The sequence below is a fragment of the Lepidochelys kempii genome, chromosome 3, assembly GCF_965140285.1.
Source record: "Lepidochelys kempii isolate rLepKem1 chromosome 3, rLepKem1.hap1, whole genome shotgun sequence".
NCBI classification, from domain to species: domain Eukaryota; kingdom Metazoa; phylum Chordata; order Testudines; family Cheloniidae; genus Lepidochelys; species Lepidochelys kempii.
In genome coordinates this window covers 16,749,576-16,766,908 of record NC_136382.1, presented here as the reverse complement: position 1 = coordinate 16,766,908, position 17,333 = coordinate 16,749,576, and the positions used below count along the sequence as shown (strand labels likewise).

Sequence of the window (17,333 nt, the reverse complement as noted above, 5' to 3'; positions counted from 1 at the left end):
TTGTCATAAGAAAATGTCAATTTTGCTGAAATTTTGAAAACCAAAACAAGGTGTTTTGTTTTGGCTCAGTTTCACATTGATCTCTGCAGCCATCTGAGCTGCCTTGGTGCCTCATAGGAATTATAGCTCCGGTGCTTCATGCCCCCAATATTCCCCACAGGCGGGACTCCCTGGCTAGACTACATCACCCGTGATGCATCATGGTCATGGGACTCCCATGATGCACCACAGCAGCTCACCCAGAAGGACACAGGTAGGAAATGTAGTCTGGCCTAGGAGCCCAGCCTATACAGGAGAATGGTGACTTGAGATACCAAAATTACAACTCGCAGCAGGTCAGGCAGACACAGATTAATGTTAACCTGAAATTAAACTTTCAACATTTCCAAATCGAGTTTTTATGCAATTTTTTGTTTGACAGAAAGTTTTGATATTTTGAATTTTTATTCTCATTTGGAACGTAAGCAAATGTTGACATATGGACTTTCCCCTGGGATGGAAATTCCATTGTTTGATCAGCTGTAGCTGCACTGCCTACCACTAAACCTGTGCATTACAGTAGAAATTTCAGTCCCCTCTTCTTCTGTTAATATAGCATGTATTTAAACAGCTTTCGAGGAAGACTGTGAACTCTGACTCACACTGGTGAATAGTTACTCACACAAGTGATCCTATCAAAGTCAATGAGACTATTTGTGAGAGTAACTGCTTCCCAGTGCGAGTAAAAGGTTCACAATCAAGCCCTTATTACTATTTACGGTTTGTGTTCCGGTAGCATTTAGACACCATCATCAGCTAGATGTTGTACAAACACATATTCAGAGATGTTCTCCTCCCCAGACAAATTTTAAAAATTGGGGGCTTGGATGATTATTCAAACCTTCTAAACTTTCAGGAGTCTGCAAAATTGGGCTGGAAATTCAAAAGATGTGTTTTTCCATAAGACTTTTGGTACTTCCTACTTTCATTTGAGCTAGAAATACTTCATCACCAGTAAAGTTTGCAGCTGACACAAAAATTGGGGAGTGGTAAATAATGAAGAGGACAGGTCACTGATATAGACTCGTGATCTGGATCTCTTGGTAAACTGGGCACAAGCAAACAATGTGCATTTTAACATGGCTAAATGTGATCTTGCAACAAAGAATATAGGCCAAGTTTGCATGATGGCAAGCAGAGACTCTGAAAAAGATGTGTGCAGTCACAGTGGATAATCAGCTGAACATGAGCTCCCAGTGAAATGCTGTAGCCAAAAGGGTTAATGCAATCCTTGAATGCATAAACAGGGGACTCATGAGTAGGAGTAGAGAGGTTATTTTACCTCTGTATTTGGCACTGGTGCAACAGCTGCTGGAATACTGAGTCCGGTTCTGGTGTCCACTATTCAGGAAGGATGTTGATAAATTGGAGAGGGTTCAGAGAAGAGCCACGAGAATGATTGAGGGATTGTAACACATGCCTTATAGTTCTGGACAGATTCCAGAAGCTCAGTCTATTTAGTTTAACAAAGAGAAGGCTAAGGGGTGACTTGATTACAGTCTATCAGAACCTACATGGGGTTCAAATATAATGTAGCAGAGAAAAGTATAACATGACCCAATGGCGGGAAGGTGCAGCTAGACAAATTCAGACTGGAAATAAGGTGTAAATTTTTAACTGTGAGAATAATTAACCACTGGAAGAACTGAGCAAGGGTCCCGGTGGATCCTCCATCACTGACAATTTTTAGATCAAAATCAGATGTTTTTCTAAAAGATATACTCCAGGAATTATTTTGAGAAAGTTCTGTGGCCAGTGTTCTACAGGAGGCCAGACTAGATGATCACGATTGTCGCTTCTGGCCTTGAAATCTATGAGAACTGTTGAATTTCAGCTCTTCCATTTCTGCTCCCACCTGGAACCCACAAGTGCTGAGGTAGATGAAAATGAAAATAAAATAAATTAATAACATGAGTGGATCGGGTCCTAAACCAAATCTTGCTGAACCTCAGAAAAACTTCTGTTCAGGCTTCAGAAGAAAGGTTGGAGAGATTCACCCATCCTTGTGATTTATTCTTATCCACTACAACAGCAAATCTTTGCATGCTTTTGCAGGCAAACAGCTGCCCAAAACTTATATCTAAGGGTGGGTTATAATTAAGGATAAACCCAAACCAAAATGCTGCATCCAAACACCTCTTAAGTTGGGATAGGTCAGCTGTGGATACAAACATTTCAAACCTGAGCCCATGTCTGCTAATAAATTTGTCCTTGCTTGCACAGTGCTTTGAAAATTGTGTGATTGTTTTAGGAAGAAGGATGATCTTGTGGTTAAGGTCCTAGGTCTAGGTTGAAGATCTTGGCTCTATTTTCATTTTTGCCACAGGAGTCTTGTAAATTACCTTGGGTAAATTACTCAATGCTGATTTTTCCATCCTGGAGATAAGACAACTTTTCTGCCTCTCAAGCGTTGCAAGGTTTCATTCATTAATGCTTGTGAGGCATGCAGATACAACACTACAGTGAGGAATGCTAGGGAAATATGTATGTACATCCATATATATAAAATATATATATGTATCCAGAAGGAAAATTATCTGTAATAAGGAAAATACAGAGAAATTAGAGAATTCTATTCCCTGTCATCCATTTATTTCTTTTTCTTAATACAGAAAATAAAGTTACGTGCTCAAACAGCATTGGTGTGGGACAGCAAGGAGCACAGATAATAAAACCATGCCCAGACTCTAAAGATGTGAATGGCACGAGCAGCCCTGTCAGAGGGACTATAATCTATGTGTGTAACAACTCCAACTGGGAAGTTGCTAGAAAGAGCTGCATATCTGACCGAATAAACACACTGCTCAGTAGTGCTGAGGTAACAACTTTGTGTTCCTCTCATGTTTTTTCAGTAGTTTTAAATAAAGACTAGAAGGTGCTTTCAAAACTTGTTTCTATTGCTCAAAATGCTTTACCCATTTAAAAAGACATTCAATACTGGAAAAATGCAACTGTTCAATTAAAAGTTCTTTTAAAGCTAGGTAATAAACCCCCTGTTCCATGGGCTACGGGGAGTTATGAGTGCGGCAGAGTAATTGCAGTGCTTATCAAGCCAACCGAAGGAACAGGGTTGTGAGGCACTGAAAATTCTATTACAGTCTAAAGCAAAGAAAATCTCACTCCCCCACTCTCCACACACCCTTAGCTTGCAGGGTCCACTGTTCTCTGACAACCTCTCGAAACACACACACAAATAAATTATAGAGTCTGAGCGCTGTTATTGTAGATGCACTTTTTGTGCTTGTTTCCCTAGTAAATATAAGGGGGTAGTGCAAATATGTGATGCTGAATAAGGGGTCACCAACCTGAAAACATTGGCTTAGTCTGCATGATACTTACCTACTGTGCAGACATTACTGTCCAGCTCTCTCACTAGCATTCCTCACTCAGGACAGCACTTAAGTGTGTGCTTAAAAGTATGCATGTGTTTAAGTCCCACTGAAGTCAATGAGACTTAAGCACATCCTTAGAGGTAAGCATGTGTTTAAGTGCTGTCCTGAATCAAGGCTTTATCCCATGCTCATCATCACAATGTGTGTGCTATATCACACATAACCAACCTTGGGACCATAAGCACAGGCTTCTACCACTTGCCTTAAAGGTGAATAACCCTTAGCTGTTAGACGTAGTAGGGCTTTTGTCTGCCGTAGGTGAGTGTATATAGTACACATACCATGACTAGCTCTGAAGGGAGCATTCATGGCACTCCACAGCCAGAGGGAGGGTCACCACAACACAGAGCCTTCACAGGAAGCGAGGAGGGAAATGAGGACCAAGTCAAGCCTCTCTCCAGAGCTGTCCAATACTAGCACAACATTTGCTTCTTGCCTCTGGTTCTCCTGTAGCGCTGCCGGTGAGCATCGTTGGCTTGCAACTCCCATGAGCATGCTCCTGCCCCCTGTTCATATTTCAATGGCCGGATGGTGACCACGACTCTGTCCTGCCATAGCCTTTACACTGCTCAATAACGGTGGCCCTCTATTTGCAGACACACCCCACGCATATGGCATCGCTTCACAGGTAGCTCCAGAGCACAAGCCATCCCTTGCTGTCAGCTAGTCCCCGGCTTGGAATAATTCCCACAGCATGGTGCCTGGCTGAGCGGTTGGTAGGACCACTCCCATTTTTGCTTTTGTCATAACCCCCTTTCTAATCTGCACTGTCCATTGGATACAACAACAGTCCTGCTGCTGCATCCTTTGTCTTCCCTTCTAGAAATCACCTGCAGTCACCATATTCCTCGTTCAACTCGACCAGTGCAGGAGTTACATGTCTTTCCCCATGGACTCATTGTGTATCTTGACTGAAGGTGCATTGCATATATGTAACATCGTGTTTAATTTCCCTTCTAGTCTTTGGTGTCTGGTCCCCAGCCAGCAGAACAGCTAGCCACATATCTTGAGACTCTTCATAATATTACAATAAAGGAACAACAAGAAATAAACAATTCATCTGCAAACCTGGGGGCAGTAATTACCATTCTGGATTTGGTTTCAACCATCCCAACAGATGCAGATCCACACACAATGACAGTAAGTTACAGTTAAGCCGTATAGAAGCTGATTGGCTCTTTGGCCTTTGCATCAGATGGGAATATACTCCCTGATTGGTTAGTACGTGGATTAGGGAGGAGTTGAGGGAATGATAAGGTAAGAAGAAATAAGAACAAAGATACAGATGAAGGCAAGATTATGAAAGGCCTTGAAGGTGAGGACCAGGAGCTTTGCTTTTACATGAAAGGATTCATGAAAGGGTGACATGTTTGGAACAACAGATTATTATCTGTACAGCATCTAGAAGTGTGCTAGGAACTTTACAGAACATAGAAGACAGTCTCTGCCACAGAGCTTCTGGTCTTCATTTTAGACATATACACAAGTGAGTCTGATAAATAGTAGGGATAGTGGAGAAAAGGAGGAGTACAGAGGTTACGGTGGTATGGTCACAGAGTTACTCAAATCAAGATGGTTCCCCTAGATTTATAAAGGAAGGACTTGGGATATTGTTTCTTTAATAAATTATGGTGTTTATAGAGAGGTTATGAGTTATCTGGGGCGTGAGTGAAACCGAGATGATGGAAATGGGGGAGGCAGCTGAGGTGAAGAGCATGTGTGAATGGCAGAGGTGGGTGTTGAGGAATGACAGGTTAGGAGCAGGTACGAGAAAAATGAAGCAGATAAATGTGGAGGGGTTGTGATCAGGCAAGGGAAACGAATTGGCAATAAAACAGGTGAAGTGCAAGAGATGAACAAGGAATAGTCAGGAAGTGGAGTTAGAGAGGACAGGGCTGATTTTTAGTAATAGATCTAGCTGGAAGAAATGGCAAGTTTCAACAAGAGACTTGCTGATTTACACGAGCTAAATGGACTGGATGTTTGAGCAGCAGGCAGACTGGAGTCAGAGATAACACAGAGGATGCAAACCTGGGAGCCAGGACTGGAGCCAGGCAAAAGTGTAGCAGTATTAGAAGGAAAGATGAGCACCTCTGCTTTCAGTGACCCTGACTGGAGACGGGACATCCTGGGGGAAAGGTCTGAGGGATTGCTTGAGACTGGGCAAAAGGAGAGAGGCCAGGCTAGAAAGATAAATTTCAGATGTTATTATTGATAGTAGCAATGATCGTAAAGAACTTAATACCAGATGTTTGTCTTTATTACAGAATTTCCTCTCTACAGTGGACATTATTGTCAACAGTTCCACAATACCTGCCTGGAAAGATCTGAACAATCAGCAGACAGAGAAAAGTTCTCTGTTACTGAAATCAGTGGAGAGATTTTCCCAGTCCCTCCAGCCAGCTAATAATATCATTCCTTCTATCACCAACACCAACCTTCAGCTGCAAGGTATCATTATCACAGAAAATAGCATGTTGGACTATAATAAGAACTTTACTTTCCCCAGTTCAGCAAACCTCAGCGGTAATGTGCTAATTAGAAGAAATGAAACTGAGAACTTGAAACCAAACTCGACCATCATCACCGTGGCTTTCTCAACCCTCAAAGATATTCTGCCCAAACCCAACGAGACAGGTAAGGTTGTGAATGGTTTGGTGATGATGACAACAACAATGAACAGCACACTCTCTCCGGACTTCCAGATCTCTCTGACATTTGCCAAAAGCAATTCTTCCCTGGAAAAGCCCCAGTGTGTCTTTTGGAACTTCTCTCTCTCTGGTAATGCAGGAGGATGGGATGACACCGGTTGTCACCTGAAGGATGAAGGAGACAATATCATTTGCACCTGCAGTCACTTGACTTCGTTCTCAATTCTGATGTCGCCCAACCTGAAGCTGACCCATCCTGGAACCCCACTAGATTACATTACCTACATCGGCCTGAGCATTTCCATAGCGAGCTTGATGATCTGCATATTAATTGAATCCCTGGTATGGAAATATGTGACCAAAAACAGAACCTCCTACATGCGTCACGTCTGTATATTGAACATAGCTGTGTCTCTTCTGATTGCAGACATCTGGTTCATTGTCACTGCCTCCCTACAAGACACAAAGAAGCTAGTGAATGGGAATGTCTGCATAGCTGCCACCTTTTTCATCCACTTGTTCTACCTCAGTGTCTTTTTCTGGATGCTTGCCCTGGGCCTCATGATCTTCTATCGCCTGGTCTTCATTTTACATGACACTAGCAAGACCATCCAGAAAGCTGTAGCATTCTCTTTGGGATATGGGTCCCCTCTTATTATATCAGTCATCACCATAGCTGTCACTCAGCCGCATGATGCTTACAGAAGGGAAAATGCCTGCTGGCTCAACTGGGAGAAAAGCAAAGCTCTCCTTGCCTTCGTTGTACCCGCGCTGATCATTGTGGCTGTGAATTCAATCATTGCGGTTGTAATCCTAGTCAGAATACTAAGGCCTGCCATTGGAGAGAAGCCAAGCAAGCAGGAGAGGAGCTCCTTGATTCAAGCCATCAAAAATGTTGCCACTCTGACGCCACTATTAGGCCTTACCTGGGGATTTGGACTCGCAACCCTTAGCAAAGACAGCTCAATAGTATTCCATATACTATTTACTCTCCTCAATGCTTTCCAAGTGAGTATCATGTATGCACTGCTTTATTTTTCATGACCACTTAACACAGACTCATAGAAAAAGAAGACAGGAAGGACTAAAGATGCTCATGCTCCCGAAGTTACAGGAAATAGATTGTGTTTCTTACTGACTGGTCACAGATGCAGGTGACACCCCTACTCCCAACGTCTCTGCCAATAAGTTGTGAGGCAATTCTTTCCCCAAATTGCGCAAACAGCTGTACTTTGTGCATGGAATCAAGATTCACTATGGTGAAGGATGTATTCCCATTTATTACACAGCCTGAGATACCATCAGATTCTGTCTCCTCCAGTGTTATTTTAGCAGGTTATCACTTCCAAATAATTAGGGATTGTAGGACAGCAGTCCAGGTCTAAGGCATCAAAGACACAATACATTGATGAGCAATACTAATAATTGCTCATCAATTTATAATAATAATAAGTGGGAAGTAAACAACTGAAATGGACCAACCCTGTTTTCTGCCAATCATGAGCTAAGATTTTTACTTGCAGAATGAGTTCTAACAGTTAATGAAGTAACCTGGCAGTATGGACTCCTGGGTTCTAGTCCTCTCTCTGCTTTTCATTCTGCCCAGGGCTTTCAGGTTCTATAGCTCCATGGCATCCCATCAGGCAGACGGCTCTAGAGCTGGAACCATATTCCCTTTCACTGAGAATGTTGAAATTTTTGGTTTCTTTGCAGATGAGAAAAACACCCAACAAATTCTGAAATATCAAATTCTCCATAAAATGGAATTACCTTTCTCTACCCAGCTCTGTTAACAAATAATAATTCACATGTGTAAACCACTCAGGTTTCCTGGGTGAAATGCTTTATAAAATTGAAAATAACTATCAGAATTATTGTGTCACTAAGGTGCAGGTCTGGGGGGGAAAGGAAACATTTGGAAAAGATATTTGAGGGAGGAGGGTCCATTTTTTTGCCCGGTATGGAAAAATTGTCAATTTTGGGGGGACAATTGAAAAGGAACTGTTATATGAAACATTTCAGTGAAATAATTTGTAGAGTAATGTTAAAATAATGTTACTGCTGCCTTTCTTGCCTTCAAAATATTTTCTAATAATAACTAATAAGTATTTTACATTAACAAAATGTTTCTCTAGGCAAAAAAATGCACCTAAGTACCTAAGTGTACAGCTGCAACTCATCCTTAATGCTAGATGTATTTGTTCTTATTATCTGAATCAAAACAATAAACTGTATACTTCTTTATTTCATCAGTATACCAAACAGTACTTTTTATAGGCTAACTAAATTATACATAATACGTTTCTCATTCTTAAAGAAGTCAATCAAGTTTAGTTTTGATAAGCAAGTAACTACTGCAGATATTTCAATTTTTCACAAAATTTCATTTCTTTTCTGAAACAAAAAGAGAAAAAAATGCTTTTTTTCCCCCCGTCTTCTAAATTGTACATGCCTAGTCACTTTGCATATTACTTTTTGATAGCAACATGTTAACCACACGGTAACAGCCTGGAAAAGAATGGTAGTTAATATTGTGGAAACACTGAATAAGCACTACTGCATTATAGAACAGGGCATTTAACTGCTCGCCATCTTCTCATGCAGTACCAAGGAACAATGGGATGATTTAAAGACACAATGACATCCATAACCTGGAAATTCCTTGTCTGTGTTGGTTTGTGTCACCTCTGTGAGCTGAACTATTATTGCTATCTATATTACAGCAATGCCTAGAGACCTCAAACAAGATCAAGACCTCATTGTGCTAGGTTCTTTACAAACATATAGCAAGAAACGGTTCCTGCCCTAAAGAGCTTATGATTTAAATAGTCAAGACAGACAAATGGTGTAGGGGAATGCTCTAGTGTGGTTGAATGTGGACAAATGCATATATTGTTTATATTTAAATATCATATTTTTATAGGGATTATTCATTCTGGTGTTTGGAACTCTCCGGGACAAGAAGGTAAGAATTCAGATAATGTCTTACACCTGATACAAAGATATGCTTATTATTTGAATTGACTGCATGGATTTACTGATTTACTTTGTTTGCAAACCACAGGTATTAGAAGCCTTGCTGAACAAATATTCATTTACAAGATGGAGTATGCAGCAAACAAAGGTTAATCCTCTCTAAGAACGGATTTCATAGTTACTTTATTAATACTCTGCAGTGCCTCAGATGTATTTTTAATCAATGTTAATCATTAATCATATTTTATATTCCTACTTATTTACTAGAACTACTCAAAAAAGAAAAGAGCTGGGAGAAATTAATTATTATTTTTTTTAAATCTCCTCCTTTTTTCAAAATTCAAAATATTTTGATCTATAGTTGGTCAAAAATGTGGGAGGTGGAGTTACGTAAATTTAATCAATATTTTTACTTTTAAAAATTATATTCAAAATTTCTTTGAAACTTTGAAATTTGGTTGATATTTTTGAAATTCAAAACATTTCAACCAGCTCTACTATTGACACACACAGGACCACAGAAACAAATGGGTTGCCTGATTCTGGGGGGAGTGCCCACTGACTACAAACAGGAAGGGATAGAAAGCCACGTGCTTCTGGGCATAAGACAGCTTCGAAGGGCACGTGTTAGCGGGGCTCGCATTAGCATGCTAAAAACAGCTGTGTAGATGTTGCTTTGACAGTGCAGCTCAGGCTGGAGCTCAGGTTCTCGTGCCCACCCCTTCCAACCTCCTCCCCTTCAAGCTTGAGAGCCTTTGCTCCAGCCCAAGCTGTGAGGTCTACAGAACTATGAGAACCCCACTAGCATGAATCTGTGTGCCTGGGCTGGGAGGCTCACTCCCAGATGCAATGTAGACATGCCCTGACTATTGGGGGTCGGGAGGGACTTCCTCTGGAGGCAGGTTTATCCCATAATTTCCTACTGCAGGGTTTCCTCCACTTCTCTCTGTACCATCTGGATACTGGGCTAGACGGACCATGGGTCTGATCCAGTATGGCCATTCCTGTGGCCCTGATGTTTTTAAATGGTTAAATTCATAGAAATATGGGCCTATGAGAGACAATGGAGTTTATGCACAGAAGAATGATTTATATCTGTCGTGAAGCCACTGCTGCAATTGATACAGATTAGCACCCTTACTGGCGGGCACGTTAGAATCCCAGGATGAAATACACTTGCCGTCCCAGAGCTGATGCCGCCACATAAAGGGTTAAGGCACTTTGTCCAGACAGTACAGGAAAGCTTGCGCTGTGCCTCCCTGTGCTGGACTTATTCCGTGGCTTGACAGAGGACTTCACCAACACACCTTCACTACAGACTCTTTGCAAACAGCGTTTGTCAGCCTCCTGTCAGACTGGGAACATTTCCATGAAAATATGTCATTGTTCATCTGGTGCCTGCTAATCTGCAGCCTCTGGTTGGGTTGTTGTTACGACTGGGTAATAGCGTTCAATCTGAAACTCATCCAGTGAGCCACTCCAATCAGAAATGACTAGCCTAACTAAAATTATACACTCCTTACTCACTCCTTATTCAGGTAAAGCCCCCATTGGGCCAACACAAATGCCCAGCAACATCAGTGGAAGTTGCACCCTTCAAGATTTTGGCCTCTTTCAAAGGGAGTTTTGCCTAGTAAGCAGAGAGTAAGCAGAGCAGATCGGGCCCTGTGTGATCATCCTTCTTAAAAATAATTAATTCACGTTCATCTTCTTCCTTGATCACTTTATGAACTTGTGTTTCACATCTATTAAATTGCACCCTTTTTTCCATAGTGACTCAGTCTGACAAACCTTATAAAAACACTATCACATTTAATAGGGAATGAGGACCCTGCTATAGAAAGTTTAAACCGATCTATTGCAGAGATCTCATTAAATTCTATAGGCTTTTAAAGTATTTCTATTGAACCCCTCTTTATTTCTGGAGAACCCTGTTGGTTCCAGCCCTATAGAATTCTATGGGACTTTTCCATAAAGGAAATTTCCTTCGTCTCCAGCAAGATAAACTCATTCTCTCCCTGCCCCTGTGTAAAGTACCAATTGCTTTATAGGTTTCAGAGTAGCAGCCGTGTTAGTCTGTATTGGCAAAAAGAAAAGGAGTACTTGTGGCACCTTAGAGACTAACCAATTTATTTGAGCATGAGCTTTCGTGAGCTACATCATCGTTTTATAGTTTGTGTTCCACCTACCCTCTGGTGGATGGAATCAGATTTGCTGAAATGCTTGTGTAATCTCATCTGCTGAGGACTGACCTAAAGAGCATCCGATGAAGTGAGCTGTAGCTCACGAAAGCTCATGCTCAAATAAATTGGTTAGTCTCTAAGGTGCCACAAGTCCTCCTTTTCTTTTTGCGAATACAGACTAACACGGCTGTTACTCTGAAACCTAAAGAGGATGTCAGCCTTAGTGTTACTGGCCATGCTAATGGGAATTCTCCTTGAGCACAAGTGGCAGAAGCCCTGTGCTGTCTGGAGTGAAAGGTCCTGTAGTCTAACCCCATATATCATATGCGCTATTTAAGCAGAGGCTGTTTGTGGCTGTGTCTTGTACTTTATTTTAAGTTTAATCTGTCTGCTTCTCTCTTGTCCACGATCATTACCATAAATGTACATATTCCTGGCTGGAGAATATGCCAGACAAGTAATAGAGTGACAGCACACATAAAAAAAATTCAATCTAAAACCACAATCCAGTCCAAACAGAGCAAGCCACAAGAAAGCACACGCAGAGAGAAGTGAAGGCTCTAATTTGCGCTGATAGGTTGAATGCTACTGGATGCCTCAATAGCATCATTATTCCCTCTGCAATAGATTGCTTTAAAGCAGTGGTTCTCAACTTTTCCAGACTACTGTACCCATTTCAGGAGCCTGATTTGTCTTGCGTACCCCCGAGCTTCACCTCACTTAAAAACGACTTGCTTACAAAATCAAACATAAAAATACAAAAGTGTCACAGCACACTGTAACTGACAAACTGCTGACTTTCTCATTTTACCAAAATAATTGTAAAATAAATTGATTGGAATATAAATATTATACTTACATTTCAGTGTATAACATGTAAAACAGTATAAACAAGTCAGTGTCTGTACAAAATTTTAGTTTGTACTGACTTCGCTAGTACTTTTTATGTAGCCTGGTGTCAAGCTAGGCAAGTATCTAGATGAATTGCTGTAAACCCTAGAAGACCCCTGTGAACCCATAGGGATAGTGTACCCTTGGTTGAGAACCACTGATTTAAAAAGCTCCTTTATCTAGCCTGCCCAACACCCCATTTATATGCCTCCTGTGTGCTCCACTGAACAGCATTCTGTTCACACAATCTCTTTTAAAATGTAGCTGCAGAAAATGTTCCTGACTTTTAACTAAAACCAGTTTCTATCTTACAGTCAATGTCCCTGGGTGATTCTGCCCCCGTGTTCTCCATGAGCTCTCAAGTCTCAGGAGCACTAAACAACTTATTTGGCAAAACAGGTATGTGACAATGGCTACATGATATCAAGGACAACAGACAGGATTTTTGTGTCCTTTCAAATCCTTTTCAAATAGTGTCTCTCTCTCTAAAATGGTAGTTCCATTTTCCAGTAGCTGAAGGCAGTGGAATGACTAGATTTACAGCAGTATAACTGGGAGCTAGAGCTGGCCTATTAAGTTTGTTTAAAAATTCATTAGATTAGGTTTTTCTAAAAAACTCAGTCATCTCAAGCAGTTCGTGGCCCTCAGAGACCGAGTACGGGCTCTTGAAACCAGAGTGACTGAACTCGAGAAGTTAAGGAAACAGAGAAGTACATAGAGGAGACTTTGTGGGAGACAGTAGAACAGTCCCACCCCCAGTCTGACAGTGTCTATGCTGTTAAGGAGAATGAAATTCTTATGGAAGGAGAACATCAAGCTGCAGAAGAGAGAATTGATCCTGTAGCTGGGACCATCCTTCCAGATGAAGCCATGGTATCCTCTCACACCGAGGATACCCCTTCCGGGGAGGGGACCTCCGTTATTAGGAAGAGACAGGCAATAGTAATGGGGGATTTGATTTTAGAAATATAGGTAGTTGGGTATGTGGTGACTGGGAGAACCTCATGGTGAATTGCCTGCCAGGTGTGAAGGTTGCAGTCCTCTCAACACGTATAGACAGACTTATGTGCAGTGCTGGGGAGGAGCCAGTGGCTGTGGAAAAGGTAGGTACAAATGATATAGGGAAAGTAAGAGAAAGGTAATGGGGACAAATTTAGGCTGCTAGGTAAGAGATTAAAGTCTAGATCTTCCATGGAAACATTCTCTGAAATGCTTCCAGTTCTATGCATAAGGCCACTTAGACAGGCAGAACTGCAGGGTCTCAATTGTTTGGAGAAGGAATTTAGGTTTATTAGGAACTGGAGAACCTTTTGGGAAAGGAGGAGCCCATACAGGAATGATGGGCTCCACTCAAACCAATTGCTGGCATGTAAAATTAAAAAGGTCATAGAGAAGTTTTTACAGTAAGGCCTGAGGGAAAGCCGACAGGTGCAGAGAAGCACATGGTTCAGACAGACACATCCCTTAGGGGAGGATTTATTAAAGGGGATGCTCTATATCCTAGATAAGAGGAGAGGATAGAAGTTGATAAAATACAGGTAGAAACTGAAGAGAAACAGTCAAATGAAAAACAGTCTCATTCAATTACATCACATGAAGCCCGACAACTAACTACTGCTAAATTTTATAAGTGCTTGTGTACATATGCAAGAAGTCTAAATACTAAGATGAGTAAACTTGAGTGCCTGGTATTAAATGAGGATATTGATATAAACAGGCATCACAGAAACTTGGAGGAATGATGATAATCAATGGGATATGGTAATACCAAGGTACAAAATATTTAGGAATGACAGAGTAGGTTGCACTGCTGGGGGAGTGGCACTATATGTGAAAAAACAGAGTCAAACATAGTAAAAATTTTAAATGAACCAAACAGTATCATAGAATCTCTATGGATAGAAATTCCATGCTTGAATAATAAGAGTATAGCAGTAGGAATGTACTACCAACCACCTAACCAGGATGGTGATAGTGATTGTGAAGTGCTCAGGGAGATTAGAGAGGCTACAAAAACAGAAAACCCAATAATATTGAGGATTTCAACTATTCCCATTTGTCTGTGTGTAACCGTGCCTTAGTGGATCATAACTGAGAAAGCCAAATTCAGGGCAAACTTCTGAGGAATAGGGCAAACACAACCCAGAACTGGTGGCTATTCTTTTATAAGATATGCCAAACCAGCCACAAAATTAAACTCCTATTTCACCACACTGGCTAACAAGAAAACATAAAGGCAGTTTCCTCAGGCAGTCCAGTTCTTATATCACCACTAGAAACACTGGATTCAGAGATGAGTGGGTCTTTTCAACCAGTCTCATCAAATAATAGGTTCTTCTGATCCCAAAGGATCAGCCACACACCCAGGTCAATATATAACTTAGATTGTCCCGAAAATCACGTTTGTGCCAATCCTTTAGTATCTAAAATCTGAAGGTTTATTCATAAAAAGAAAGAAAGAAAGATGAGAGTTAAAATTGGTTAAAGGAATCAATTACATACAGTAATGGCAAAGTTCTTGGTTTAGGCTTATAAAAGTGATGGAATAAACTGCTGGCTTAAGTCAAGCCTCTGGAATACATCCACAGCTTGGATGGGTCATTCAGTCCATTGTTCAGAGTTTCAGTTTGTAGCAAAATTCCTCTAGAGGTCAGAAGCAGGATTGAAGACAAAATGGAGGTGTTTCCAGGGCCTTTTATGGCTTTTGCCCTGTGAAGGGCACCCCGTTGTTCTTACTGTGAAAAATTACAACAACAAGATGGAGTTCGGAGTCACATGGGCAAGTCACATGTTCATGCATTTCGCCTAGTCACAGCAGGGAATTCCATTACCTGTAGAAAGGCATCTTCCATGGTCATTGTCAGTTAAAGGTTTTTGCATCTGATGAAGTGAGCTGTAGCTCACGAAAGCTTATGCTCAAATAAATTTGTTAGTCTCTAAGGTGCCACAAACACTCCTTTGCTTTTTGCGAATACAGACTAACACGGCTGCTACTCTGAAACCTGTCAATTTGAATAGTTCCTCCAAGAATTGCTAGCTAATTACTTCATGGGTGTTACCCCAGGGGCAAATATTTGAAATCCAAGTATAGAGCCAATACTTATAACTTCACATACAAAAATGATGCGTGCATACAGATAGCATAATCATAACCAGCAAATCAGAACCTTTTCACAGTCACCTTACTTGACAAACTTTGTACAATAGTTACTGCAAATATATAACGGTGGTTGCAACAATGATCTATATGATCATATTGTAATCAGATAATGTCACACTGTGTGTGTTACCTCAGGATGGGATGCAGAGATAAAATTTCTAGACACCGTTAATGACTGCTTCTTCAAGCATCTATTCCAGGAACACACAAGGGGAGAGGCAATTCTTGATTTAGTCCTACATGACTCACAGTATCTGATCCAAGAGGTGAATGTAGCTGAACTGTTTGGTAATATCAACCCTAATGTCATTAAATTTAACCTCCTTATAGGAGGGAAATACCAAAGAAAACCACCACAGTAGTATCTTACTTCAAAAAGGGGAATTACACAAAAATGAGGAGGTTAGTTAAACAGATATTAAAAGGAACAGTTGCAAGAGTGAAATACCTGCAAGCTGCATGGAAACTTTTAAAAAACACCATAATAGAGACTTAAATTAAATTTATTACCCCAAATAAAAAAACAAACAGTAAGAGTACCAAAAAATGTCACCATGTGTAAACAAGAGAGTAAAAGAGGTGGTTAGAGACAAAAAGACATCCTTTAAAAAAGTTGGAAGTCAAACCCTACTGAAGAAACTGGAAAGGAGCATAAACTCCGGCAAGTCAAGTGTAAAAATATAATTAGGTAGACCAAAAAACAATTTGAGAGCAACAAGCAAAGGACACGAACACTAACCACAAGAATTTTTTTAAGTACATGATAACAGCCTGCCAAACGGTCAATACAGCCACTGGATAATCGAAGTGCTAAAGGAGCACTCAAGGAAGACAAGGCCATTGCAGAGAAGTTAAATGAATTCTTTGCATCGGTCTTCACTGCAGAGGATGTGAGGGAGATTCCCACACCTAAACCATTCTTTTTAGGTGACAAATCTGAGGAACTGTGCCAGATTCAGGTGTCAATACATGAACAAACTGATAAATTAAACAGTAATAATTCACCAGGACTAGATGGTATTCACCCAAGAGTTCTGAAGGAACTCTAATCTGAAATTGCAGAACTACTAATTGTGGTATGTAACCTATTGCTTAAATCAGCCTCTGCAACAGATGATGGTGGATAGCTAATGTGACACTGAATTTTTAAAAAAGGTGATCCTGGCAATTACAGGCCAGTAAGCCTAACTTCAGTACCAGGCAAATGGGTTGAAACTATAGTTAAGAACAGAATTATCAGTCATAGATGAATACGATATGTTGGGGAAAAGTCAACACAACTTTTGTAAAGGGAATCATGCCTCACCGATCTATTACAATTCTTTTGCGGGTCAACAAAAGTGGACATGGATGATCCAGTGGACAGAGTGTTCTTGGACTTTGAGAAACCCTTTGACAAGGTCCCTCACCAAAGGCTCTTAAGCAAAGTAAGCAGTCATGGGATAAGAGGGAAGGTCCTCTCATGGATCAGTAACTGATTAAAAGACAGGAAACAAAGAGTGGGAATAAATCGTTAGTTTTCACAGTGGAGATAGGTAAATAACAGGGCCCCCCAAAGATCTGTACTGGAACCAGTGCTGTTCAACATATTCATAAATGATCTGGAAAAAGGGCTGAACACTGAGGTGGCAAAGTTTGTAGATGACACAAAATCATCGACAGGATATGGGGCTAGATGGACCATTGGTCTGACCCAGCATGGCCATTCTTATGCTCATGACATGGCACAATTAGTATAGTTCTGAGCTACACTGTACCACCTAGGAGTGAGAAGATCTGAGCTGTTGCTTGAAAGCAGCACCTGTTGGCACAGGGTAGCTGTTTTACTAAGGCTAACTTATTAATTGATACTTAGGGAGGTATCATTCTAAATTAAACTCAGAATAAATTGGTCCCTATAGCTGTGGTCTTTTTAATCCAACTATAGCTCAGAGGAGATGAGGAAAGGTTTGGGCTGAAAGCAGCAAATGAGGGATCTTAATAGATAGCAAACAATTATGCTTTAAAAGTGTCTTTTTAACCACATATTGGGGCAAAATCT

At 40.8% G+C, this 17,333-nt stretch overlaps 1 protein-coding gene across 4 annotated transcripts in view; it reads left to right on the top strand.

Moving 5' to 3' along the window:
• ADGRF5 (adhesion G protein-coupled receptor F5) overlaps positions 1-17,333 on the top strand; it is a 66,777-nt gene that overhangs the window by 43,697 nt on the left and 5,747 nt on the right. For 3 of the 4 annotated variants that reach the window (XM_073335808.2, XM_073335806.2, XM_073335805.2), the window contains exons 15-19: positions 2,652-2,857; positions 4,392-4,571; positions 5,699-7,090; positions 9,006-9,047; positions 9,147-9,206. In XM_073335808.2, coding sequence (XP_073191909.2) covers positions 2,652-2,857; positions 4,392-4,571; positions 5,699-7,090; positions 9,006-9,047; positions 9,147-9,206 — 1,880 coding nt within the window. Of the gene's footprint in view, positions 1-2,651; positions 2,858-4,391; positions 4,572-5,698; positions 7,091-9,005; positions 9,048-9,146; positions 9,207-12,446; positions 12,532-17,333 lie in introns of all 4 variants that reach the window. The other variant, XM_073335807.2, reaches the window with a different exon arrangement.